Source organism: Schistocerca cancellata, chromosome 4 (assembly GCF_023864275.1).
Source record: "Schistocerca cancellata isolate TAMUIC-IGC-003103 chromosome 4, iqSchCanc2.1, whole genome shotgun sequence".
NCBI lineage: Eukaryota > Metazoa > Arthropoda > Insecta > Orthoptera > Acrididae > Schistocerca > Schistocerca cancellata.
The window spans coordinates 551,277,886-551,305,111 of record NC_064629.1 but is presented as its reverse complement, the minus strand read 5'-3'; the positions used below and the strand labels follow the sequence as shown (position 1 = coordinate 551,305,111).

At 39.2% G+C, this 27,226-nt stretch overlaps 1 protein-coding gene across 3 annotated transcripts in view; it reads right to left on the bottom strand.

The window, feature by feature from the left end:
• LOC126183282 (DNA fragmentation factor subunit alpha-like) overlaps positions 1-27,226 on the bottom strand; it is a 92,210-nt gene that overhangs the window by 64,409 nt on the left and 575 nt on the right. For all 3 annotated transcript variants that reach the window (XM_049925113.1, XM_049925111.1, XM_049925112.1), the window contains exons 3-4: positions 3,989-4,154; positions 1,477-1,656 (exon numbers count right to left, since the gene is read on the bottom strand). In XM_049925113.1, the coding sequence (XP_049781070.1) occupies positions 1,477-1,656; positions 3,989-4,154 (346 nt within the window). The remainder of the gene's footprint in view (positions 1-1,476; positions 1,657-3,988; positions 4,155-27,226) is intronic.

Below are 27,226 nucleotides of genomic sequence, written 5' to 3'. Positions count from 1 at the left end.
GTGAGTCAGTTGTCTTAACCACTATGTTGCCTTACTCAGCGGAAAGGCTGGCAGGATAGCACAGTCCTCCACTTTAAAAACAATTCCATAAGGATAATGCTCCCAAAGTCAAAACAGCAAAAACTGGATGAAGACTACTGCAGATGAAAAAACCTCAAATGTCTGTAGCACTACAGTATACCCCTAACAGCTGAAAAGCTGCATTTCGTGCAGCACACAGGGCTTTCACTGTAAGTGTCTATTGATATGTTTAGTCTCTTATGGTCAGATGCAGTCACTATTTTCCATGTAAGTGCACCTTCCTGCAAATTACAACTATAGTGAAGTCCAGTACATTATTTCATGTCCATTATACTTAGACAAGGCAATCAAGTTAGTTTGTCCACATACACATGACATGTCTGAAACAGTGCCCTAAAACTAGAAAATCAGGAATGAGAGACCTAATTAGCCACAAATTTGAGGTGTCGATGTCAATCTACCACTACACTTTAAACCATCATTTCTTCTCCCCCCCCCCCCCCCCCCCCCAGCACCCTTCTTCTCAGAAGTGCAGTGAACACTGTCCTCAAATAGGAAAAAGGAATGCGGTATCATGACTGACAGATGAAAAAAAGTAAATCTGTAAACACTATTCAAAATATATGAGCACCAGTACATCATCTCACTCATCACTTAGCGCTCAGCGCTGTGCTCTCTGTCATTTTTAAGATGATTCTTCTTCATTCAGAAACAATGGTGTTGCTTACATTATCATTTTATACATTACAGGTTAATAAAAGATTTCTTTTAATGTACTGGGTTCATAATATAACAGTTGTCTCTAGAGAGAGAATTATTTTTCTGTTGGCTGTTCCTGACATGAAAAAGTTTAATCTTTCATTACTGGTGTCTTTTCCACATTCAATTAATCTGTCATATTTTCAGTGTACGTATTCTCTGTACAGTCTAGCTGTACAAAGAAAAGGCAACATAATTTAAGGCAGATAAAGACTGCAGCATTCAGTAGATTCAAGTCAAGACTGTAGAAGGATTTAGATGTACATTTAAAAACAAAAACCGAATCTTGTAGGCTTATGGATCAACTACTTATTCCTAGTGGCATTACAGTACCAAAAACCTATGAAATCTAAGACTAACCTGAGAATGGTGCAGTACACAAACAGTGTCAACAATAAATGAGGCTGAGAAATTTGCATGTTACTGTTTAGTCTCTGTTGCCTATTATTATCTCCTTTGTTCACATACGAACCTGACCTCTAGTGCATCTTTCTCGAACAGTGGCTTGAAAAATGTTTTTAATCAAGCCACTTCTTTTCCTTCTTCCAGCAGTATGTCTGTGTGTGTGTGTGTGTGTGTGTGTGTGTGTGTGTGTGTGTGTGTGTGTGTGTGTGTGTGTGGCGCGCGCGCGCGCTTGGGGGGGGGGGGGGGGGGAGGGGGGGACCAGAGTGTGAAATGAAAGCATATGTTTGTTACCTTTCAGGAAAGATGTCTATCAGACTTTCAGGATCCATGTTACTCAACAGCTCCAATTCTCTTCCACCTAACATCGAAATGTGAGTCAGATCTCCTTGCAGTCTATCGACCAAACTACTAAGTTCCTTGTCCTTAGGGCCAAACCTTGGTCCATCTGTTTCATCTGAGATTCGTCTTACTCTGGAAGAAAAAACAAATAAATAATCAATGCACTGTCATAATTAATTACTGATATGACATAATGGGTAAATACCATATAGCATTACAAACTTAGCCCTTCCAGTAACATATGATCATTTCTATTTGTGTTTTGTATCAAATGCTAAAAATTCTTATTGTTATAACACAAGGCAAGGATAATACCCAGAAATCTGTTTCACAGTGTCAAGGTTCCTTCAGATGGACATATGAACTTTTCTTCTTAACTTGCTCCAGTCGATTCTGGTTGTTAACTGAATACTTTTACATTTATAGCCACAAACATAAAAGATGAATGGGAAAAATTTTATGAAGCCAAAAGTTTCTTGATAATGCAACAATAACAATTAAGACTGAAAAATCCATTTACATACTATCATCCCATCCTGTCCATAAGCAGACTCGGTATTTTCTCTCCATTTTCTGGGTTTCTCTATAGAACATAAAACTCCACTGCATAATAGTTCAACACTGACTCATCTATAATTCATTATTTTGTAATATTTAGTCTACATTACTTGCCAGCTAAGCTTCACAAGTTACTCCATATACCTTCCTTCACACATACACCGCACCATTTTTGAATGTGTGTCCATATTTTTTTCTCTTTTTCCATCTGCCTCCATTTCAATGGGAGGGACAATGGTTATGACACTGGGGTAGCATTAAGCAGGAGGAGTATACAAAATCTTGCCCAGACATCTAGATATAGATTTACTGGAGATTTTCCTAAATTGTATCAAGCAAATAAAGATGACTCCTTTTAAAAGGCAGCAACTGATTTTCTGGTCCACCTAGTAATCATTCCAAGTGTGGGGTCTTAATTTGGTTCCTTTCATTAGCTTAGCAGACTGTGAACCTCAGATGAAAGGGAGATCATGAGTATGCCACTTGTCTGTCAATCAGTCCAATGTATTTTCCTTTTTAGCTCATTGTGCTTTTTGTTTCTGAAACAGAATTAAGAACAAAACTAGCATACACCTCAATGAGTGTGGGTGTGAAAAATCACGTAAACACCAAACACATGTAGGCTTGGATCTTTGGTGTTCCAAAAAATGGTCTCATCCAGTCAATGGATTCCATGTTCACACACATTCGCATACACACACACACTTGTTAAAACAAAGATTTTAACTATTCTTACAAAAACAATGTCAGTATATTCTTCTAGTTTTTCTGTCTGTCTTAGCATGCTCTCTGAGGGAACAAGTGAAGCAGCAACAAAGATGTTCTTGTTTCCTGTAAACAGTTTTCCTGATTAGACAGGCCATACTAAAACAGGTAAAATGTTGCACAGTACCCAGACTGTTTTTGCACACCAATGATACACTCTTCTGCACTCTGCAATAAATATGCACCAAGTATCCTTTCTTGACAGGTATTGTGTTTCTGAAACAGGACCTACAGCTACATCTATACTCCGAAAGTCACCTTATGACATGTGGCAGAGGGTACTTTTGGCCCACTATCATTTACCCCCTTTCCTGTCTTACTCACGAAAGTTATACTGGAAGAATGACTGTCAGTAAGGGACCATATGAGCTCCAATTTATCTGATTTTCTCCGATTGTCATTCTCGAGATCGTAATGCATGAATATAAAACGTGAACAGTAATGGTAAAGAACACATATTGTAATATGGCCTGTTAATATGGAGACTCCTGCAATGTCACAGAACAACCGCTCACCTCACCACTATTATTTCTAATTACACTCTACAGTTCAGTTTTTGTTAAATGTTACAAGCAACGTTAAGCAATGTTCTGTTCAGCAAATTAATTTCTCAGTATGGAAAATAAGAGAAGGGCAACCACTCACCTATAGCGAACTGATGCATGAATCACAGAAACACGTAACAGAAAACAACATTCATACTAGTTTCTGAGCCACAGCTCTTTTTCTGACAAAAGTACACACATTCACACACACAACCTCACAGACACCCAAATGTATACTTCTGTGGCCACAGAAGCCTATGTTTGGATGTCAGTGTGATTGTGCGAGTGTGAATGTGTGTACTTCTGTTAGAAAAAAGAGCTAATGCTCAAAAACTAGTGAGAGTGTTCTTTTTCTGTTACATGTATTTGTGCTCTGTGCATCAATCTACTACAAGTAAGTGGTTGCCTTTTCCTAATTTTATGTACTGCTCCACCAGGAATTTCCATTACTGTTAAATAAATTTCTCAGTTGCAATATGTTTCAATAAGAAGATTTAATTTCAAGTCCACACAAACAAAGCTGTAATAATTTGACATCAACACATCCTGAAATACTTATAGTTAAGATCGGTAGAACAAAACAAATGAAGACAAACCTGTGGAATTTCCCAGGTGGTAACCATTTTTCGTCATTCTTCAGTAGCATTACAACAGTATTCTTTTCCACTGTACTGAAGTACTCATCGTCATCAACTTCTGTTCCATCTTGTTCCAACACAATTTTGACTGGAACATTGTCCGGGACACCAAGTTTTCCACGAGCTAACAAAAATTGCAATACTCCCGGTGAACACAGGACACAGAAAGCGAAAAAGGTATAAATAAAAACATAGTGTTAAGTTATAAACTGGAGACATTTCAGTTGCTAGGTTGTATTTTAGAAACCTGTCAGTATTGTTATACTTCAATTAACAAAGGGTATGTAGCTAAAAGAAGCAGCAGTCAGGGACAGGAAAATTTCATGAAAATGATAACGCGAAACATAACAAGATATCTGATATTTTTAGTGATATAACATGAAATTGAAGATTTTTATTAAATTTGGCATTTTTTCCCATTCTAGAGTAAGAATGTCATAAATCTCAGGGACGTAGTATACTATTATCAATAACTGATATTTACTCAATACTGAACCAGAATTTTGACCTCTTTTCAATGTTGAGAACTGATTTCTCACGTAAAGAACTATTGCTCGGGATGTGGCAGTAAATGAAAATACACAATTTCCAATTATCTCTACGCCAATAACAGTTTTAGCCACCATTTCTTGATACTTTTGCAAACTGTACTGAACAAAAAATTGACTCGTTTTAGAGAGATCTTGATCTTGGTGCATCAATTAAACAAGAAGTTTTTGTAGTACACAAGTATAAACATGAAAAACACCAAATATGATACTTTAGCTGTGCAGAAACATAAATGAACTTGACATCTGATCACCTTTCAAGCTAACTTAGGCCCCAGTCTACACAACAGATCACACTGTCACCACAAACTTAATTCCCAAAATAGAAGAAATAATATTGAATAAATATTGAAATAAACTTTCTCAGTGTTCTGTTCTACGAACAGGAACATGTTTGCACGATATCACATGCTATACTCTGATGGGCTGACCGTGTGGGCATTGTGTTGATTTGTATGTTTGTGAAGCTGAAGTGTTGTATTTGGTGATTTTCGTATTTATACTTGTGCACTACAAAAATATGTGGTTTAATTTATGCACCACACTGTCAATCTGCCAAAAAGTGTTGCTTTTCATACTTTTGTGGGGCCACATAAAACTATTATCTTGTTGACATGGCAAAGAGCCTGTTATAGGTACTTAGAATGCCACGCCTCAAGCATGTCAGATATTCTGAAGGGATACAAAGCCCTTCATAATTTAGTGGAAAAGCAACCTTCCTTGCCAGCTGGATATCAGAGATTTTATCCACTTGAGAACTAGTTGCTTTCATCATGACCAACACGCAAGTCGTTGAAGTGGCGTCAAATAAAAAGACTTGCACTAGGTGGCCAAACAACCCCAGATGGGGTCTCCTGCCCAATAATGCCATACAATCATTTCATCAGAACACTGTCAAAAGTGTTGTGCTATCTGAAGACAGTTTGTCTTCCTTGTTCAAATTTAGACTCCAGGTTGCCGTTTTCACACTATAGTGAAGTGCTGATGGATTGACAGCGTAATGTCTCAGAGTTTTGAAATTACGACGATGCTTTCCTTTGAAAACCTTTTAACAGTGTATGGTTGTGAAATAATTGGTTCTTTAATTGACTAGATTTAAGGTGTTTAATATAAATGATACTTTCTTTTCACAATGTACACAAATGAGATTTGCAATGTCAATAAATACAATGTAACTAATTGGTATATTTTCATTTTTAACATAACACCGGAAATAATGTACTTCACAATAAGCTCTTATAAAGTAAAACCAAAACCAGACAAAAAACAATTCCAATCTTGTCAGGAAATAACACATAATAATCCAAAATTGGGAGAAAATAACACTAAAATTGACAAATAACAACACCAAAATTGGCCATCAAATAAAATTATTTTTCCTGTCTCTAGCAATAGCCAATATATTGTGCCTGCAAGGCAGCATAGCATTGTGTAAATGGGTTATATAACCGCTACTCAAAATTTTTATAATACTCAAATTTCTCATTTACAATCCCATCTACTCCAAAATATACTGAGAACATGGATAAAAAGTAAAGTATTTTACACAGTGCAAAAATTTCGAAGGTATAATAAATGACACAATGTTTTACTGCCAAAATATGTAAAATAAGAAACTGTAAAATATTACAATATCTTTACATCTGATATATTTATTCGGACCATCAAATACTGTGGCACATTTGTTCATAAAGATCAGCTTCTAAAATGTTATGATACGGTGCACTACTCATGAACATAACAGAAACAATACCACTCTAGTGCACTGCCTTTCGTAATTGTCTTCTCTTAACATAATTCCTAACTTAAGTTCTAATAGTGTATTTTTTATCAAGACATCAGTTAAATGTAGAAAATTTAAATGTGGTTAACTCTGCTCTGTTCAGCCTCTTCACTCCTTAAATATCTCTACAGTTTTTTCAATACAAATGGAAATTCATGAACTGTACATCCACAGATAATTAATAGGTACTCATTTCCAAAGATAGCATGACATAACAATGCCTAGTGAGAAGACAACCATACAGTGAAAATGTGACCAGATTAAAATTATTCACAGCCACCACAATACAGAAGAAACTGAATTGTCAAATTCTTACAACTGAATTTAAATTCAAGCAGGCAGAGACAGACTGATTACCCAGCTAACAAATCAAACAGCTGTGACTAATACACAAAATGTAGCATACAGAAATTACTTTGAACCTGTTATTAGGTATGGTATTGCTTTTTGGGGAAACTTGGCTAACATTGTGTGGATACTAAAAATACAGAGAGAACTCATTAGGAATACATCAGAAAGAGCCACATCACCCATTATTTTTAAAATAATGTTCATCCGGCCAGCACCATGTAGGGGCAAGACGGGAAGGTTCACATGTGTGCCAAAAAGAATTAGTTGGAAAGATGAAAAGTTTTCTTTCTTTGTGTGTGTGTGTGTGTGTGTGTGTGTGTGTGTGTGTGTGTGTGTGTGTGTGTGCGCGCGCCTGTCGACAACTCAAGACTTCTGCTTTTTAGTGATTGTCTCCTTTACTCCAAAGTATTTACATTCTACCAGAAATAAGATTATTTAGAAATCTAAAAATATTAACTCTCCAATTCCTATATAGTTATGAAATTATTATCTTTTTGTATACCAGACAAGAATTATTTAAGAAAATCATTTTTCCCATAAACATGACACAAGCACCTAATAAAACTGCTTCCCAAAATTGTATGAAGATGATGATGTTGTTTGGTTTGTGGGGCGCTCAACTGCGTGGTTATCAGCGCCCGTACAATTTCCCAATCTTTGCACAGGCCAATTTCGCCACTTTCCTGGATGATGATGAAATGATGAGGACAACACAAACACCCAGTCATCTCGAGGCAGGTGAAAATCTCTGACCCCGCCGGGAATCGAACCCGGGACCCCGTGCTCGGGAAGCGAGAACGCTACCGCGAGACCACGAGAGGCGGACCCAAAATTGTATCCCTAGACACCTCAATATATGACAATGAAAATTTATAATAAATTAAAAGGTGACACGTTCATGCAGATGAATGGTCCTCTGAAAAGAAAAGTATATGACACACTTGTGCTGAAGTGCTACTACTTAGACGATGAAATCATGCAGCATGAACAGCTAATTTAAGTTGGCTAGAACTTGTTACATATCCACTAAGCAGACATAACGCAGCCCGCCCGGTTAGCTGTGCGGTCTAACCCACTGCTTTCCGGGCGGGAAGGCGTGCTGGTCCCTGGCACAAATCCGCCCGGAGGATTAGTGTCTACGTCTGGTGTGCTGGCCAGTCTGTGGATGGTTTTTAAGGCGGTTTTCCATTTGCCTCAGCGAATGTGGGCTGGTTCCCCTTATTCTGCCTCAGTTGCACTATGTTGGCGATTGCTGCACAAACACATTCTCCACGTACGCATACACTGTAATTATTCCACCACGCAAACAATGGGGTTACACTCGTCTGGTATGAGACATTCCCGGGAGGGCGATGGGGGGGGGGGGGGGGGGGGGGTTTCACTGGGGGCGGAACCACACAATAACCCTGGGTTTGGTGTGGAGCAGCAGTAGGTTGAGTGGACTGCTGTAGCCTGTTGTGGAGTTGTGAACCACTGAAGGCTATGGCAGGGACGAAGCCTCTCTGTCATTTGTAGGCCCCCAGTTACATACAATACAATACAAGTAGAAATAATACTTTAGTGGAATATTATTATTTATTTCTGTAAAAATTATTTTAACTGTAATGTATATTTCTGCCCACCACACTAGCCGAGTGGTCAGTGCAACTGACTGCCATGTGGAGGGCCCGGGTTCGGGTCCCGGTACTGCAAGGGCTCTTCCTTGGGTAGAGGACTAGTATGGGGAGCACTCAGCCTTCTGAGGCAAACTGAGGAGCTATTCAACTGATAGTAGTGGTTCCAAGGTCAAGCAGTGTGCCTATCACGTGCCCCTCCAAACTACATCTAATAACATCATTGTTAGATGATGACATGGTGGGCAGTCAGATCCAACTGGCCCGTCTACAGCCAGAACGCACAATTTTACTTTTACCTACCACATATTTCTAATGTCTCCTGCACGCAAACCAAATGGGTTGTAAATTTAAGTCAGGAGATGAATAAACCACTATTCACAATATGACATAATTACGCTCCTACTTATTATTCCCATTGTCACACAGAACTTATGACCATTCTGAAAATATTTTACCATTCAAATATTGTAACAGAAAAAAACAGTATCTACTGATCTGATCCCTTTAATCCTACACATCCATCTGTTTCTTTACGTGAACTAATCTGTCATGCTGAAGTAGATTTCAAGTTGCCAATAAACACAGATGCTCAAAGTCTTTGTGTACCTGTCCATACGTGCAATTTCTTAGTATTCGTGCAACCTTCCACATTAGCTGATTAAGATTAATACACACTTGTATTTTTACAGCCTTTTCACAGTCACTTTCATTTTCTTTGTCTCTCTTTTTTAACTTACATCTTGAAAAGCTTCATTCTACGTACTTGAGACTAGTCCTCAGCTACTACGTTTCATGTTGGTCATGCCTTAGTTGGTGAATGTTGTTACAAGGACACACAACCCAAGTAATTAAAATTTTTGGAATGAAGCATCCTGCATGAGATATAACTATTTGTATCATGTAAACGTACTCTCCAACATTACCAAAATGCTGCACATCAGTGATAATACTGCAAAGAAAAAGATCATGATTCTGTACTAGGGCACTCAACAATAAAGTTATTAATACTCATATTAAAAGGGTGTGGTTTGATAGCTGAGTGAGTAAGGCTCTCACTATAGATACAAAGCTTTAAGTTTTGGTCCCCAGTTGAGTCTGTATCTCTTCTGTCTTTCATTGCTACTTTTACCACTGACTGTTATTCATTAGTGAAAAATACAAACTGCATTAATTTTTGGATTTTATGTTACACTGCATGCCATCCACCCCAACTTTCAGTCTGAGTAGGCTTTAGGCATACCACTTTTAATAGCATCACACCTAATAAATATTGTGCTATTCAAACAAATCCCAGAGATGAAGCCTACTTCATTTCTTTTTAAAGTATAGATAACAATAACTACAAGACATAGAGAGATTTGTTCCTCAGTTCTCCTCCGGATAACAAGCCACATGTTTAAAATATAAAAACTCAGTGGGACCGCAGTAATGAACAAGCCACTGTGCAACACTTGAAGAGGTTCTCTTATAGTTTGGGCACATTTTCACTGCATGCTTAGGTTGTGTACTGAAACTGAACCAGCCACTGAGGGCAAATTCCAATCTGTTGCATGAAAACCATGTGGATCACTGCACATGCCTACCAAAAACTCTGATCCCCAGGGGCAGTTGATGATGTAATGATGTCAGGAGTGAGACTGTTGTTTAAGCCAGATTCAACAGATGTTTAGCCGTAACAGATTACCTGACATTAATCTTTTGAACTTGTCTGGGACATGCTAAAACATCATACAACTGTGTGCAGCTATAAACATTGAACACCAAATATAATTTGTGAACTCTATCTTTAGTATGCATTTTGAGACCAGCTTTGGTCTTAGTAGACAGCTTTAATCAGTTAATTGAGTCTACCTGTGACCAAAGATCCTGGGATTCTTTGACAGCTATACGGATAGAATTTTTCTCTCAAAATTGTGGAAACTTCCGACTCTCAAATCTTTCTTAGCAGGTTAATAACAATTTGTTGCAAACGTTCAACAGATTTTTACCATTCCTCCAGATCTTACTTGATGAATAATCAGCTTGAGTGCGCAGTAACAAATATGGATTTAAAGTTAATGAGGCCCTGTAATTTCTTCTTCAAAGCTATATATTTTCATTTTGCTGAGCAAACAGTTTGTAAATGTCTTAAGGCGTATGTAGTAGTTCTGCTACAAAATGTCCAGTGCTACGGAAATAATATTAACAATGAATGAATGTAAGTGGTCAGCAACAATGCGGACTGGTCTGTAGCACTCACAATGCCTTCTGTGAAAATCTGAGGCCCCAAGAATGCCCAAGTGAATGCTCCTCAAAGTATAATCACATCAGTGGGTCATTAGTGGGGCACTTAGCATTGCTCTTGTTGCAAAGCCTCATTTGCAACAACATATGATAAGTGGTATGATCTACAACTCTCTTCTTTTCAAAACTGTGCTCCACAGTAAACTGCAACACAACTTGTCAACTATTCCATTTTACAGAGTGTAGAACCTTCTGACATCAGTCTGTATTTTTACCACTATTAACCACCAACTCAACCTATTTTCTGCCAAATACTTAAAAATCAGCAGCTCTTGACATAAAGTTTAGTAAAAGATTTCTTTGTGAAGTTGGTGCCTGTTATTTACTTTTCATGCCACATCATCTGCTTTCTGTTTAACATGTGTACGCTCATTTGCAATGGAAGGGGGTGGACAAATTTGCCAGTACACAGTTCTCGTATGACTCAAATTGTGTAGGCAGAACTGTTTTTTTCCTTATCTAATTTAAGGATATAGCTGCACGACAACACCGGGAACTCTTACTGCAAACAACTTGAAAACGGCACATGCAACATGTGTTCATTTAACCAAATAGCCACTTCCCTTGTGTGATTCACTCTGGCATCCCTCGAGATTGACTTACCATATCAGAAAAGTTGTTATCCCCATCAAAGTAGAAAAAATCTCTGGTTGACATCCTCCATGCATTCCCAAACCAGAGGACCACAATTAATTCTGGGTAGATTGTGGCTTGGTGGTAAAGTGCCAGACTCTGGATCCACAGGTCTCAGGTTTAATCTCCAGTCAGTCCTAGGATTTTAATCTGTCACTTTCCACTCCTTTCACCTCTGGAAATTTTATGTCAGTGTGAAAAATGCTGAGTTTTAGCATGGTTTGCAGTCAGCAATAAATTGTAGGTCCCTTCATAACAGGCTGGGTAAGTTAGTTCAAAGATCAAAAGAAGGCAATGGAATACCACTTCTAATAGGACTGTGCCTAGTAAAGCACTGTGGTGTTCAAACCAATCTTTGGTTTCATGAAAGCTTTACCCTTTTACCTTTTAAATTTACAAAAACTGTTAATTTTTTATTGATGAAGCTTACATATTCCAAGAAATTTAATGCAATTTACAGTTTATGAGTGTTTACCAGAAAGCATTGTGGTATGGCTCAAAGGATGTATCCTTTCTGCAGTATGTAAATGCATAGTTACCGTCTTTTCTGCATTAATGATAAGGCTGCTCCTGGAGAACCAGTAAGTGATGTGTGACATGCATACTTTGATTCCATTCTCCTGTTCATTTATAGTCTTCCCTTTTATTAGAATGTTTATGTTGTCTGCAAATTTTATACATGTTTGGTATGGGGTTGCTGATTTTAACAATCAAAATCAGTCACGGCTCCAACACAAAAGCAACTACAAACAATTGGTGAAAAAACTTGAGGATAGCATCAGAAACCAGCTGACAAATTTCACTGATGCCTCATCCGTATTATGACACCCCTTTTTGGCACATAAACAAGGAGAGCATCAGATTTCTCTCCCCCCTTGTGGCACATTTTCTTAAAGGTTTAGTCAAACATCAAAGCACTGGAAGTAATTAATAAAAGGTATTTGTCAGTCCAGATGCAGACAGATGAATGACAACTGTCTAACAGATGAGGCAAGCTGTGCTGGCTCAGTTGACTTATCAGTCACAGACAATGCCTCTTATCTGTGCAGTTGCACAAAAGTATTGTCAAGCTGCAGCTAACATATTCACACATCATTCTCCACAAACAACTAACCAGTTGCATAATTAAGCAAATGACTTCCATCCCATATCCAATATCATGTGTGAAGCTCTTGTGCCTTCAACCAAACTGTTAACATTCTGTACCACACACAAAATGTTTGCCACTAAATGACTACAAATTGTGAAATGACTCTAAAAATCTGTTTTATAGCAATTTTCTTAGCCTGTTACAAGCTTTGATTCATTTATGTGCTCAACAATTTCTTGAATAAAAAGGTCAATGCTATTTTACAAAGCAAAAGCAAACACTGAAACATATTAAATGTCATATTTTAAGCCGTGGTGGAAAATGAAATATAAGTACTATACTTTTGTTATTCAATGGATTTTTGTAACTAATGAACACACTGAGAAGTGGTAGATATCAGTAGCAGTTCCAAACGGCTACAGGAGTGCAAGTGTCAACACATATGATACGAAATAGGACCCACGAACAGGGATTATGTGCCAGAAGAGCTCTCAAGTTTCCTTCTCTAAATCGGGTTTGGAAAGGGGCTTGTCACGTGGACACAAAACCACTCTTCATGGAGTACACAGCAGTGGGACACAACACTCTTTTCTGATGAGATCTGTATCAGTCTCTACCCTCACAATACTGACATTCATGTGTGGAGGTACCAAGGAGAACATTTACACACTAAATCCATCACATAGCAACACACTTATCAAGGTGATTTAGTCATGTTTTGGGGAGGAAGAACGTATGGCTGCAAGAAACCGCTTATGCCAATCCAGTGGAAGATGACTAGTGCAAAGTATCAGCATGACACCCTTGGACGCATTGTGGCTCCATTTGTTGAACATATTGGAGTGGTATTCACACTGACTGATGACAATGCACACCCCCAGCATCACAATCTTGTGAAAACCTTCCTAATGGAGCACAGAATCAGGTGGATGAAATGGCTTCCATATTCTAAAGATATGGCATGGGCCATGCTAAACTCAGTGGTTTTCAATCATCCTGTCACCAAAGACTCTACAGAGTATTGCTGAGGTCAATGTGGAGGAATGGGACAATATCTCACAAGCTTATCTGGACAATGTGGTAAGGTGTATGCCTAAATACATTCAAAAGTATCTCCAATTACAAGGAGGGCCAATTCATTCATAAACAATGTGTTATGCAAGACGATTGCGAGAAGAAACAGTACTGTTTGCAGTGGAATCTTTTTTAAGTTCTTTTTGTGTTTATTATGTGGAAATGTGTGTATCTTCTTTATTATTGTTTTCTTTTGACTGTGCCTGACAGAAGAAAACCAATTTTGTTTCCTGTTCTCTCCAGAATTGACAAAAAAGCAACATGCAACATACATTTTGACCTTTGTAATTCTCACCCACCACCTTTTAACATGTTGACTGACACATGTGTAATAATGGCTGTTTCACCTGCAGGCCATCAGGTCTGAGGCCCTGCTGTGGCTGCCGACAGGCACAAGGAGTCAGGTGTTAGGTTCAGCAGTGGCTGGCAATAGCCTCATGGCAGTCAAAGTGAGAAATAGAAATTATTCTATGGAAGAGGAGGAGTTGTCAAGCAGCAATTTTTTCAGTCTGTTTTCAAATTTAAATTTGTTGTCTGTCACACATTTCGTATGGTTAGCTAAGTTATCAAAAATTTCAGTGACAGGATTATGAACCCATTTCTGTGGAATAATTAACATCATTTTTACTTCTCATATTGTAATTAGGTACATAATTATTCCTTTTGAATTTTAAGGGTTCCTTACAACAAACTTCACGAATGAATAAATACACTGTAAAGCACTAGTCTAAATGCCTAACCCCTTAAACAGATGTCTACAAAATTTTATTCTACCAGGAAATTTCTGAACAATAAAAACAAACATCGCTTCAACATTCTTGAATAAAAATACACAAAATATTGTAAATTACTTATTCGTGTCTTCTCAAGATTTTCAATGATTTTATGTGCAAATGTGGTTGAACTGAGTTGTTTTGAGAGTTCAAAAATGTTTTCATTCAGTTTAAATTCTCATCATACAAACTTTTTTTTAGGCCTAATGTTACACCCTAGTTATTATTTCTTCACAATGTGTTACATTTATTATTGGTGTGCAAAACTGAATAAGTTGGGCCCACTGATTTTTTTAAATTTTAGAAAAACATCCAATAATTCCTTTAAATACATTATTTACCATTTTGTATGTACATTTCAAATCATTACAATACTAGTGTCAGCTGCAAAAAGAACTAACTCTGCTTGTTGTATCTTAAACAGAATGTCACTTACAGACATGAGTATGCCTTTCTGCATTCTTTTGGTCATATATGACATTACATTATTGACTGGTTGACTATGCCATCATACATTTGGTACAACATGGAGATAGCTGATGAATTAAGCAACTGAGAATGGAGAAAACTGATTTTCCAGCAGGTAGCACCAAGTATCCTGCAGCATGTAATGTTGACATGCTGCAGGAGATGGACATTCACTCATTGACTGTGACATCTAAAATATTTTTCGTGTCATATAGACAAAGCAGGTTTGTTTAAGTTTACACAGATCCACAAATTCTTCTTTCAAAAGTGCTTTACCTAAAATTATTATTAAAATTGGAATTGGAAAATACACATTTTTAGATAGGTCAAAATGGAGATAGTATATGAGGTAGCATTTTTAAAATGCGAGAACAAGCTACATGTAGACTGCGTGTGCAATCCTATGCCACAATGGGGGGGAGGGGGGGGGGTTTACATTTAGTCTCCACAATCAATTAAAAAATTTTCAATACAGCTGCATCAACTTTGTTGAGAGAGAGAGAGAGAGAGAGAGAGAGAGAGAGAGAGAGAGAGAGAGAGAGAGAGAGAGATTTATGTAGTAAAAATGTATTTAATATTAGGTTTTCCTGAGGTTTTGTGACTGGTTGAATGCTGCATCATTAAGAATTTTATGCTTCTCTCAACAATAAAACACTTTGTCAAGATGGAAAATACTCCATCAGTTGTGTGGTATCATGTGCTATCAATACAATGCCATGCCAGTGCACACTTGGAAGTTGGCAGCAGCCCATGTAACTGCACCTCCAATCTGTGGCCGGCTCTGAGAGACACCCTCTCTTCAGCCAGCACAGCTAAACACTGTCCCGACCTCCAATCTGCCTGTTCATTTAGTTCTGTATGTCTAGTCGAAGCAATGCCATTCAATCTCTATTAATATGGATATCAAACCAGACTATCTCAAGGACTTGCTGTTATTCAAGTTAAGTAAAAGAAGTAATCAAACACTACATGTTCATCTCATTATTTTGTTCCTTGTCCCAACCCACAAACTCCTTGGCATTAACCACCAAGATAACCACACATCTGACAACACGGGAAAATTTGGTTTGGTTGCTACTTTGTTCTACTTCTCACCATACCAATAACTGGTGATGATATTAATTGTGTGTCTTTCTTGCAGAAATGTTGTCCTTAGCCGTGCTTGCCCTGTAATTAACTGTGTTTCTGTGCTTTTCACAGGCTGCTATTCCACGTGATTCTAATCTGTACCTTCCTGTAGCATAGTAGTGGTTGTGCTCTCTTTTCAAGTGTTATTTTTGTGTGTTCCACTATGTGCAGTCCCCACAAGAATTGTCAGTAACTCAGATCATTCAGTTACAAGTGTAGCAATTCATGGAGATGATGACCAGACTGCTCATTGCACATGCAAACACACCACCACCACCACCACCACCACCACCACCACCACCACCACAGCAAGCAGCACCTGTTTCCATACTGCCATTGTGTGTATTTGATTCTACACAAGAAGAATGGTTCACGTACTGCACACATCTTGACTTGCACTTCACAGTGCATCACACTGCACATAGGCACAGGCAACCCCATTTTCTTGCAACAGTCAGAGTGTCTGTTTACCCGTTAGCCGCCAAAGTTTTTCCCACCACCCACACAGAAAGTGTTCCTTATGAAGAAATAATTGAATACATAAGCAGTGGGTGGCAGACCTGCAATGACTTACACACCATTGCACATTCAAGTGAGAATGTAGATGTTACTATAGTGATGCCATGATTAGGGAAGCCAGTACTCAAAATGGGTCAGATTGTTAAATATCCTACACTCAGCCTGCAATAGTTTTGGAATTTGTGGAGCATCATGACTCCTATGATAAGGCAGCAGCAGACTTTGATTTCACTCCTATTTGTGCAGTACAGAGTAACGGCAAACAGGTTGTGCCAGTAGGTCACGCACTGCAGCACACAAAACCTCAGCCAGGGCAGTGATGTAAACAAACCCAGTATGCTAGGCAGCATGCTAGTGGGATTAAATCCTGCCCTCAGTGTTTCATGGCTCACAAGCGGCAGGCTGTCCATCGTGAGGTTGAAGTGGTGTTATTGTGGCAAGCACGGTCGTGTTCAATGTGTCAGTCTGCAGAAACAGAAGTCCAACTAGGCCTCAGTCTATTTTTTATTTTTATTTATTTATTTTTTTAATACAAGTAGTAATTTTGGTGCTACACAATGCAATCAAATGCAACAGGGAAGAAGTTACACATTTATTCCCTTCAGTGTCCCGCCTGTAAGTTGTTCATCACTCTGCAGATTGCTGGTCACAAAATACATATGCAATTAGGACTGCGTGTGTCAGTGATGCTTTTCGATGGAAGCACACACAAACTGCTAGGTAAACCCTCTCTACAGAAGGCACACACAACTCTTTCCAGTTGTGGGGGACATGATATTCCTGTACTATGTATCTGCAGCCAATCTGCCACATTTCGTAACATTACTAACACAGTTTTGTGCTCACGTAAAAGTAAAAATATTTTTGGCATTGACTCTTTTGATCTGTTTGGTTTGAAAATTCAATGCAATGTCCTCTCTGTGAACTCCTCTGTGCCACAGATAAGGTAGCTGAACTTTGTGATGAATTTAATGATATTTCTTGATATGGCCTAGGCAATACTAGTAATTTCAAGGCTCACATTACCACAAAAGACAATGCTGCGCATTACCCATCCCTCACACTATCACAGATCAAGCGGTACAGGAATTTCTATCTTAGCATGCCAATGATATGATTTCCACTGTAGCAGCTAGACAGTGGGCATCCCCTTTGGCTAGTCTAATGAAACCTACATGCAAATTGTGCTTATGTGCAGGTTTCAGCACAACAGTAAGTCCACAGATTGTGACTGACTCTCTTCCTTTGTCAACACCTGAGAGACTACGGACAAGCTTGGTGCAGGTCATTTCTTTTCCAAAATCCACCTTCACAGCACTTACTTGCAGCTTGCCTTGGATGAACAGTCCCAACGATTTTTTGTGATCAACACCCATACGGGGTTATTTACATTTTTGTGATTGCTCTTTGGCAGCACCTGCCATTTTTCAACATTACCTATCAAAGCTGATGACAACAGTTCCTTCTTGTTTGAACTATTTTGATGACATAGTCAATTTGGCTCACAATCTTAACAAATATCTTCCCATTCTCAAGAAAACTGTTTCAAGTTGCTCTCAGATGCTGGGTTAAGGTGTAATAAAGCCACATACTCCTTCTTCCAGACAGAGTGAGGATTTAGGTCATGTGATCGGCAGTCAGGGCATCCACCTTTTGCAGTCACACTTAACCACCATACAGAACCTCCCAGCTCCTAGGAACATCGGTGAACTCCAAGCTGTGTTGGGTAAGCTAACTTATTACATTTGGTTCATTCCCAACACTGCACAGATTGCAGCTCCACTGCATTGTTTTCAATGAAAGAATGTTCCGTTTGAGTGGAATAGGGAGTGTCGAGTCACATTTCAGAAACTGAAGGATGCCATATTGAGCAAGTGTTCTCTGGCAGATTCTGATCCAGCCAATCGAGTCATGCTTGCGGTCGACGCACCCTCTTACAGGATTGGCACTCTTCTCTCACACAAAGTTGAATCATTGGACAGGGCAAATGCTTTCACATTCAAACCCTTCAACAAAGCACAATGCAACTACGCACAGATTAAGAAGGATGCTGTTGCTATCGTATATGAGGTGACCAAGTTTCATCAATACTTGCACAGCAATAAATTCTACTTGGTGACCAATCATAAGCCTGTCACCTCATTGTTCAGCAGTTCAAAGCCAGTCCGCCCATGCATGGTGCAAAAGTTGCAGCATTCGTCTCTGTGCATCTCCAGTTACCCGTATGAAATTGTGTACAGGCCAATAGCTAAGCATTTGAATGCAGACACACTTTTGTCAACCACCAGTTGGCACTGATTCCGCATTCAACATCTCAGAAGATTCTTGTTTTCACACTGATGTCCAGTGACAGGGAAACACTTAATTGTTTTCCTATCAGGCACATATGGACTGTTCAGACAACAGCTGCAGACCCCAGTCTCACGATTCTGTTGCAGTACCTCTGCACTGCTTGGCCACATTCAATGAAACAGATTAGTGATCTGGTCAAACACCATTATATTGCTCTTTGGCACAGCTTATCAATCCAGCAGGGTGTCATCCTCTTAATGCAGACAACGATAAGTCCTGTGTGGTTGTCAACATTTGCTTCAGAAGGAAATTCTTTGCCTCCTCCATCAAGGCCACTGGGGCAACTCACCCGACACCACTGCACATGGGTCAGCATGGTCACTCAAACAGAACAATTGACTGAAGTCAATCAGTTGTATCCAGAATGTGTGGGACACCAGGATGTTCCACCACAAAAATTTTTCAACTGTCCCAAGCCCAGTGCCCCTTGGTAACGTTTGTATATCGACTTTTCAGGGCCCTGTTGGAAGTCACATTGGCTAATTTTGCTAGACACCTTCAACCAAGTTTCCATTCATGGTATCCATGCATCCACCATAACAGCTATCACTAGCAAGACTGACAGCAACTTTTTGCATCAAAGGTTTACCTAAAGTGTTGGTTTTGGACAACAAACCACAGTTCACATTGTCAGAATTTCAGCAGTTTTGTGATGTCAACGGCATCAAGTATGTGACAACCACACCGTTTCATTCTCAACCCAAAGATGAAGCAGGACACTTCCTCAGAGCTTTCAAGCAAGAGGTGAACAAGTTACATGTTTCCCATGCACAGGAGCATGCTTCAGTTCTCTTCCTCTCATCCTACAACTCCCAGTCCCGCAATGGTTAAATCACCAGTGCAGCTCTTGCATGGACATTGACATAGGACACTGCTTCAGCTGCTGCACCCTCCGCAGCAGTCAGTTCATCCTCTACAGTGTTCTAACTGTAATGTGCATGATTTGGTCTTTTTCAGAGTTTTTGCCAGACACAGGCGTTGGGAGCAGTGTATTATCACCTAAGTCTCAGGCTGCCCTTTGTAAGTTGTACTGGGTATGACCAGGCTGCAAGGCACAGAGTACACAAAGGAACTTGCCCTCCTCCTTGCAGCGGTGTACTGTAGGTCTCTATAAGAGCGTGGCGTTCCAAAAGACTGAAAAATGGCACAGGTCACCCCCGTTTTCAAGAAGGGACATCGAACAGATGTGCAGAACTATAGACCTATATCTCTTAACATCGATCAGTTGTAGAATTTTAGAACACGTATTATGTTTGAGTATAATGACCTTTCTGGAGACTAGAAATCTACTGTGTAGGAATCAGAATGGGTTTCGAAAAAGACAATCGTGTGAAACCCAGCTTGCACTTTTCGTCCACGAGACTTAGAGGGCCCTAGATATGGGTTCCCAGGTAGATGCTGTGTTTCTTGACTTCCGCAAGGCGGTTGATACAGTTCCCCACAGTCGTTTGATGAACAAAGTAAGAGCATATGGACTATCAGACCAATTGTGTGATTGGATTGAAGAGTTCCTAGATAACAGAACGCAGCATGTCATTCTCAATGGAGAGAAGAAGTCTTCCAAAGTAAGAGTGATTTTCGGTGTGCCACAGGGGAGTGTCGTAGGACCGTTGCTATTCATATTATATATAAATGACCTTGTGGATAACATCAGAAGTACACTGAGGCTTTTTGCAGATGATGCTGTGGTGTATCGAGAGGTTGTAACAACGGAAAATTGTACTGAAATGCAGGAGGATCTGCAACGAATTGACGCGTGGTGCAGGGAATGGCAATTGAATCTCAATGCAGGCAAGTGTAATGTGCTGCGAATACATAGAAAGAAAGATCCTCTATCATTTAGCTACAATATAGCAGGTCAGCAACAGGAAGCAGCTAATTCCATTAATTATCTGGGAGTAGGCATTAGGAGTGATCTAAAATGGAATGACCATATAAAATTAACCACCAGTAAAGCAGATGCCAGACAGACTCATTGGAAGAATCCTAAGGAAATGCAGTCCAAAAACAAAGGAAGTAGGTTACAGTACGCTTGTTCGTCCACTGCTTGAATACTGCTCACCGGTGTGGGATCCATTCCAGATAGGGTTGATAGAAGAGATAGAGAAGATCCAACGGAAAGCAGTTACACAATCATTTAGTAATCGCAAAAGTGTTACGGAGATGATAGATAAACTCCAGTGGAAGACTCTGCAAGAGAGATGCTCAGTAGCTCGGTACAGGCTTTTGTTGAAGTTTCGAGAACATACCTTCACTAAGAAATCAAGCAGTATATTGCTCTCTCCTATGTATATCTCGCGAAGAGACCATGAGGATAAAATCAGAGAGATTAGAGCCCACACAGAGGCATACCGACAATCTTTCTTTCCAAGAACAATACAAGGCTGGAATAGAAGGGAAAACTGATAAGAGGTACTCAAGGAACCCTCTGCCACACACCGTCAGGTGGCTTGCGGAGTATAGATGTAGCTGTAGAGAAGGCACTACGAAAACCAGTTTTGTTTGCGTGGGCTGCATGAAGCTGCCATGGGTTTTTCCATTTACAGATTTGGTGCTAAGGATGACATTGCAGCCTCAGCCACCTTCGGCTCCCTTGGTCCACGCCACCTGCACTGGACACAGAAGTATGGTGACACAGCATTGTCACCGCAGCCCCAGCCATGAGAGATGGGGCCACTTCACCCTGCCACCTTCCACTGGGGCCGCCGTGAACCCTCAAGTTGTTATCATGCCCCAGCTGATAGAAGAAAATGCTCAGTCCCTGGGTTTGAATGCACACTCTATGGCTGGTTTGTCAGCTGATGTTTCCAGCTATTTGTGAGATGAATGGTGGGACACAGGCAGGAGCTTGTCAACAGCTGAATTGCAGGCTCCTGGCTCCTCACTGGCACCTGAAACCAGCTGTTGGTCCCGTTCTTGCAGGATCTTTTTCCAGCCGAAGCGATGTCGGAGATTTGATGTTTTACGGGGTTCCTGATATTCACGGTACATTCGTGAAATGGTAGTATGGGAAAATTCCTGCTTCACTGCTACCTCAAAGATTCTGTGTCCCACTGCTTGTGCACCAACTATAACACCACATTCAGACTCACTTAAATCTTGATAACCTGCCATTGTAACAGCAGTAACTGAACTAACAACTGCATCAGACACTTGTTGTTCTACACAGGCATTGCTGACCACAGCACCATATTCTACCTGTTTACATATCTCTGTATTTGAATATGCATCCCTATACCAGTTTCTTTGGTGCTTCAGTGTACATACGTACTTGATTATTAATCACACCTCCCGATGTTTCATTTCAATGAAAGGCAAAGGAAAGTCTGGTTATTAAAATGTTATCAGATACACATGCCTATGCCAGTTTTTTTGGTGCTTCAGTGAGTAACTGAATTTCAAAGTTGGTTTTCAATCACTAAAGTTGACATTTTTCTTACATTATAATACAAAAGCAGCATTTACAAAAGCACCAATTCAACATAGTCTTATAAAAAGCTGCTGCTTTAAATTTACATTCCAGTTAACTATAATAATCACAACTGTTGTTGTCAAACTTAAAAGTAGCATTAAAAGAGACACAGGCACTTGCAAAAAATATACAGATCATTCTAATACATGACGTGTGTATTTTGTTACCTCCTGAAAAAGCAATGGATTGCCACTGCATGAACCAGACAGTGCCATTATCCGAGAATGTTGCACCAACACTGTGTTGTCTCTTTTTTTGCATATTCAGTAGCAGAGAAAAATTTGTTAATACTGCTGCATGTGTCATCATTTCAATTTTGTATGCATAGTTTATAAACAGCAACTACAGCATAAGACAGAAATGTTTATCAGCTCATGAGACAAGAATGCTATAATTATTTTCAGAATCCAACCTATTTCCTGTCTTGTGGTAATGGTAACTACAGCACTTCCATTCTTTTTCTTATTTTATAGAAACTGAAAACCACAACTGCACTGTACCAATGATTGTATTATGATAATTCAACACAACAAATTTTCCTTACTGCCACAATATTGTTGCACCCCAGAATAATATTCATGGCAAATATTCAAGTGAGCAATATAGCAATGTGTTATCATGACATAAGATCAATATCATCATAATCGTGACTGCAGAAATGTCCCAAGAAAGCCCTGACCGAACGCAAGAGTTCTATTGAGTTACTGATATAGCAGGAAGGAGTGCCTAAAAGGCAAAATTGTGACATCCCAAAGCAACCAAAAGTGTTGATGAGCTCAGAAAACTAGGGCACATTCAGTCATGCCCACAAAAGAATAGCATCATCAATGTTGCCTGACAAATACATATATCCTGACTGTCACAGCTTCGATCTCAAATCGTAGCTCAGTGTTGCAGCTAACCTATAATGCTGTATTGGCAGTCTATTGAGATGACTATGAGTTACAATGCCGCCACTAACTAAATCTAATGTACTCTACTGCTGAGAGCTGCTGCTGCCGCCTCATCCTTGCCTTCGTTGATGGGCAGACTTTCGTGCCTTGCAACAGCAGGTGTCACTGATGGTCCCTGACAAGGTGATTAACCACCACTGTTATGGAGCAGTGCAGTAATTGCAATCCCCCACCACCCCCTTGACTCATAGCTACCAGCAGACTCCAGCGTTGCGAGCCAGTCTCTCGCATAGAGGCCCTGATGCAACTCTCCGCGACTACTGCCACCTCATTCAGAGCTGTTGGCTGCTTTTCCTGGATGTAGTCTACAAATTCAATGAGGGTGCCCTGGTAATTTGGTGGCTACAATACTGGCCACTGAGATGGCTCTGGCTAGCCATGAGATGCCGAGTATGTGTGCACTTACTCCCAGCAGGCGTGACTGAAAGACACTCTGGTGTCTGTGCATACCAGTGTGGCTGGTGCCCATCGTCCCACTGCTCTGCTGCGAAGGAAGCCAACATCATACCTCTGATCAATGAATGTGTATTCTGATAACAATGTCTCATCAGTGGCTTTGGGCGTTCAGTACATCACCACCATCCTATTCTGCTTGATGCTATCCTAATGAGACTGTAGAGGCCAAGGTTCTGGCCCCTCTATAATTTGTTACTTGTAACTACCTTCAAGCAACAATTAAGTCAACATAACCTATGTCTAAAATACATAAACAAAATTTCAGTTCGTAAAATGGAAAGACAGTACTACCATTAGCAATGGGTGATGCATTATAAAAGCCCCAGTTGAAATCTGCCTACTGTCTCCAACAGATGAAGAGCTGAGGAGAATTTTCTATTTCTTTCTTCCAGTATAAAAACTATAAAGCTTGTTTAAATCATTTCCACCAAGTGAGGTGATGCAGTGGTTAGCACACCGGACTCGCATTTGAGGGACAATGGTTCAAACCCACTTCCAGCCATTCTGATTTAGATTTTTTGTGATTTCTCTAAATCGCTTCAGGCAAATGCTGGGATGGTTCCTTGGAAAGGGCACAGCTGACTTCCTTCCCTAATCCAATTGGACTGAGGGCCTTGCTGTTTGGTGCCTTCCCACACACCCACATCACTTCTGTTTACTTAATGCCTTTTTGTACAACCCCACCTGTTTATTTCTGATAAATCTGAGCACTTACCTCATTCACTATCTTATAACAAAAAGAGCCAGTGACTTCAATACAAAACTCTTTGAACATATAGCTGTTTCGTTCACCAGTTTTGAGCATTACTGTTCTTGTCACTTCCCCTACTCTGGTTTCTTGTTTTATTTTTCGATTATGTCCATTACCTTGAGATTTTCTACAAGGCTACACAAATCCCATGACTTCCTCTCTTTCTTGCATGCATATGAGCTTACTACACACCACATTTCATCACCAGTTAGTTACGTTCCAAGTCAACAACTGCACCTCAACGAGTCAAGTACAGACACTATTTTCACATGCAATCACACCATAAAGATTATTTTGTCTCATTATCATCCAGTTTCACTTATTTCAGAAACACGTTTAGTCCTCAGGTAATTGCAGCACACACTCCATATGACAATGCCAGAACATTTAATACAATACTCCTTACAGATTGCTGCAGTATGACAGTAACACATTTACTTAGTATATGTGTAATAGAGATATAATGGACAGGAAGACTGCAGATGTGCAAGATGACACCAGCTACTCAATGAAAGCAAAAGATCAGGGTTTAAGATCCAATTGATAGTGATGGCATTAGAGACCAAACACAAGATACGATTGGACAAGACTGGGGAAAGAAATGTTACTTATCCTTTTTTCATAGGAACCCTCCTGAAACTACCTTTAACTGATTTAGGGAAACTACAAAAAATCTGTATCTGAATGGCTAATTTCTTTCCCAAATTTGAGTCAACTACTATGCTACCAGGTCAAATTAGGCTTGCGATACCGCTCACCTGTTTTGATCCACGACATAATTGTGTTTTCTTGCATGTCATCATGGTGATGTGGTGTATTTGAAATGAGTCATGTTTGCACAAGACTTGTAAGCAGTAGTGCTCTCTAATGTGAGAAATGTGGCCGCCAACAGCCACATAGGCATCAGATATGAACTTCTGTTATGTCCTCCAGCAGCTTTGTGGCAGTCAATGTGTTACCTGAAGAGTGCGTGAATGTCTAGATTTGTGGAGAAGGTATGAGACTGGCCAAAGTTACTGTACTTTGGACCAGGGACCAGTATATGTGTTGTTGTCAGCAGGACCATGTCTAGTGTTCCATCCAGAGGAGTTCCTGGTTTGAGGTGTCTAGGTTGGCTGTCCGAGAGATTGTGCTGACTCTTGCTATCGCTAGATTTGTGTCTCAGCTGACTTTGGTTGGCAAGTATGTTTCTTTGGTTTTATTTTTCTGTTGTATGTATAGTAAATTTCACATCTACATTCTTTTTTGTAAACTTTCATCCAAGACTGATGGATCATACTGACAACAAGGCAACATTACTCAACACTATGAAATTATAGAATTGCACATCTTTCAATTATTGGTGTATTGTGATCCCCACACATTGGTCAACGCAGGAAGGCATTATTCTGAACATTTCGAGTGTGTGTGTGTAAAAGTACTTTATTAGCCACTACTATTCAGAATTAGCTTGGCTGCTTCTGCCAACTGACATGCAATTTGATGTGTTTCACATCCCTGACAAATCCTGTACCATTGTATATAAAGATCTACGAGGATGGTAATAACTTGAACTTAAACACTATGTGCGAATGTATGAATCGTGTCAATATATTGGAAACATTTTAGATAACCTTTCATATGATTGCATGGATAGTCACGGACCTCAGATGATCTGAAACTTAATTCCGGGTTAATACTGTATAAGACGATTAAAGTAATACCTAGCATCACATCACCCCCCCCCCCCCGAAATTCCATGGTGTCAAAGGCATTGTCAAAGAAATATGGCTTTAATTTATTTTTGCAATATTTATATTAGTCATTATATGATAAGTGTGAGAGCAGCCAACTGAAACATATATAGTTTCCAGTTCCACGTGTCACTGTGTAATTCCTTTTTCCACCATTAAAGTAGGCCATGATGAAATCAAGAAGTTCCTAAGCTTTTAAAAAATATTACCTCAATATGTATATTGGTGGCAAAGATGCTAGATGTATTGTTACCAGTTAGACATATGGTGAGTTAAGCAGAGAAACTTGCGTTGCCATTGGATTTATTGTTTTTCAAAAAGTCACTTCATTTTATGTAATTTAGCTAATTATATACCACAAGTGTATTTTTAAAAAAAAGTACAGACTTCTAGTTTTAATGATTCCCATTAATACAAGATTGCACCTCAAATAACCAGAACACTACAAAAAATTATCTGTTATACAAAAGAACTAACAAATTAGAAAACTGCTCATATGTCATCAAATATATAAAAAGTGAAGAAACCAAGGGACTGAACAGAGGGATTTGGATTACAACTCACACAAACTTTTTTTAAAAAAAAAAAAAAAAAAAAAAACACCCTCAAAAATAAGTGGTCTTGCTTTAAAAAAAAAAAAAAAATCATAATATAAAAGAGTACTATGATATGGATAATGTTTATTTTAATGTTTAAGATTATAATGATATAGGCTATGATTTACTTGATTTGTACATGTAATATCAATATTAATTTAATACTTTGGTTGTAATTAACTTGATATCACTAGAAAGTTAAGTCTACGAAATAAGTTACAAAGCCTGACAAAACATTTCTCCTCTCCTGAATCTACTCATCAAATACAAATCCATCTGAAAACAACATTGGTACACACACCCAAAATTACTGTTAATTCAAGTTTGTATCACACCACAAGCGAAAGGAGGAAATTTGGCATTCATAAATATTTGTCTCCTATCTACTCCTAGGACATACCGAAAAAAAAAAAAAAAAAAAAATTCCCTACTTACTCGTCTTTCACTACTGCGCAATTTTTTTTTTTTTTAACGTCTGTGCTACATACAATTAGAGAATGACGCCACCATATTCTGAATTGAAGACCAACAGCAACACAAATGAAATATAGTTCACAAAATAATTTCTCATAACAACGACCTGCGACATATTATGAGCGCCTTCTCACACATGCAAA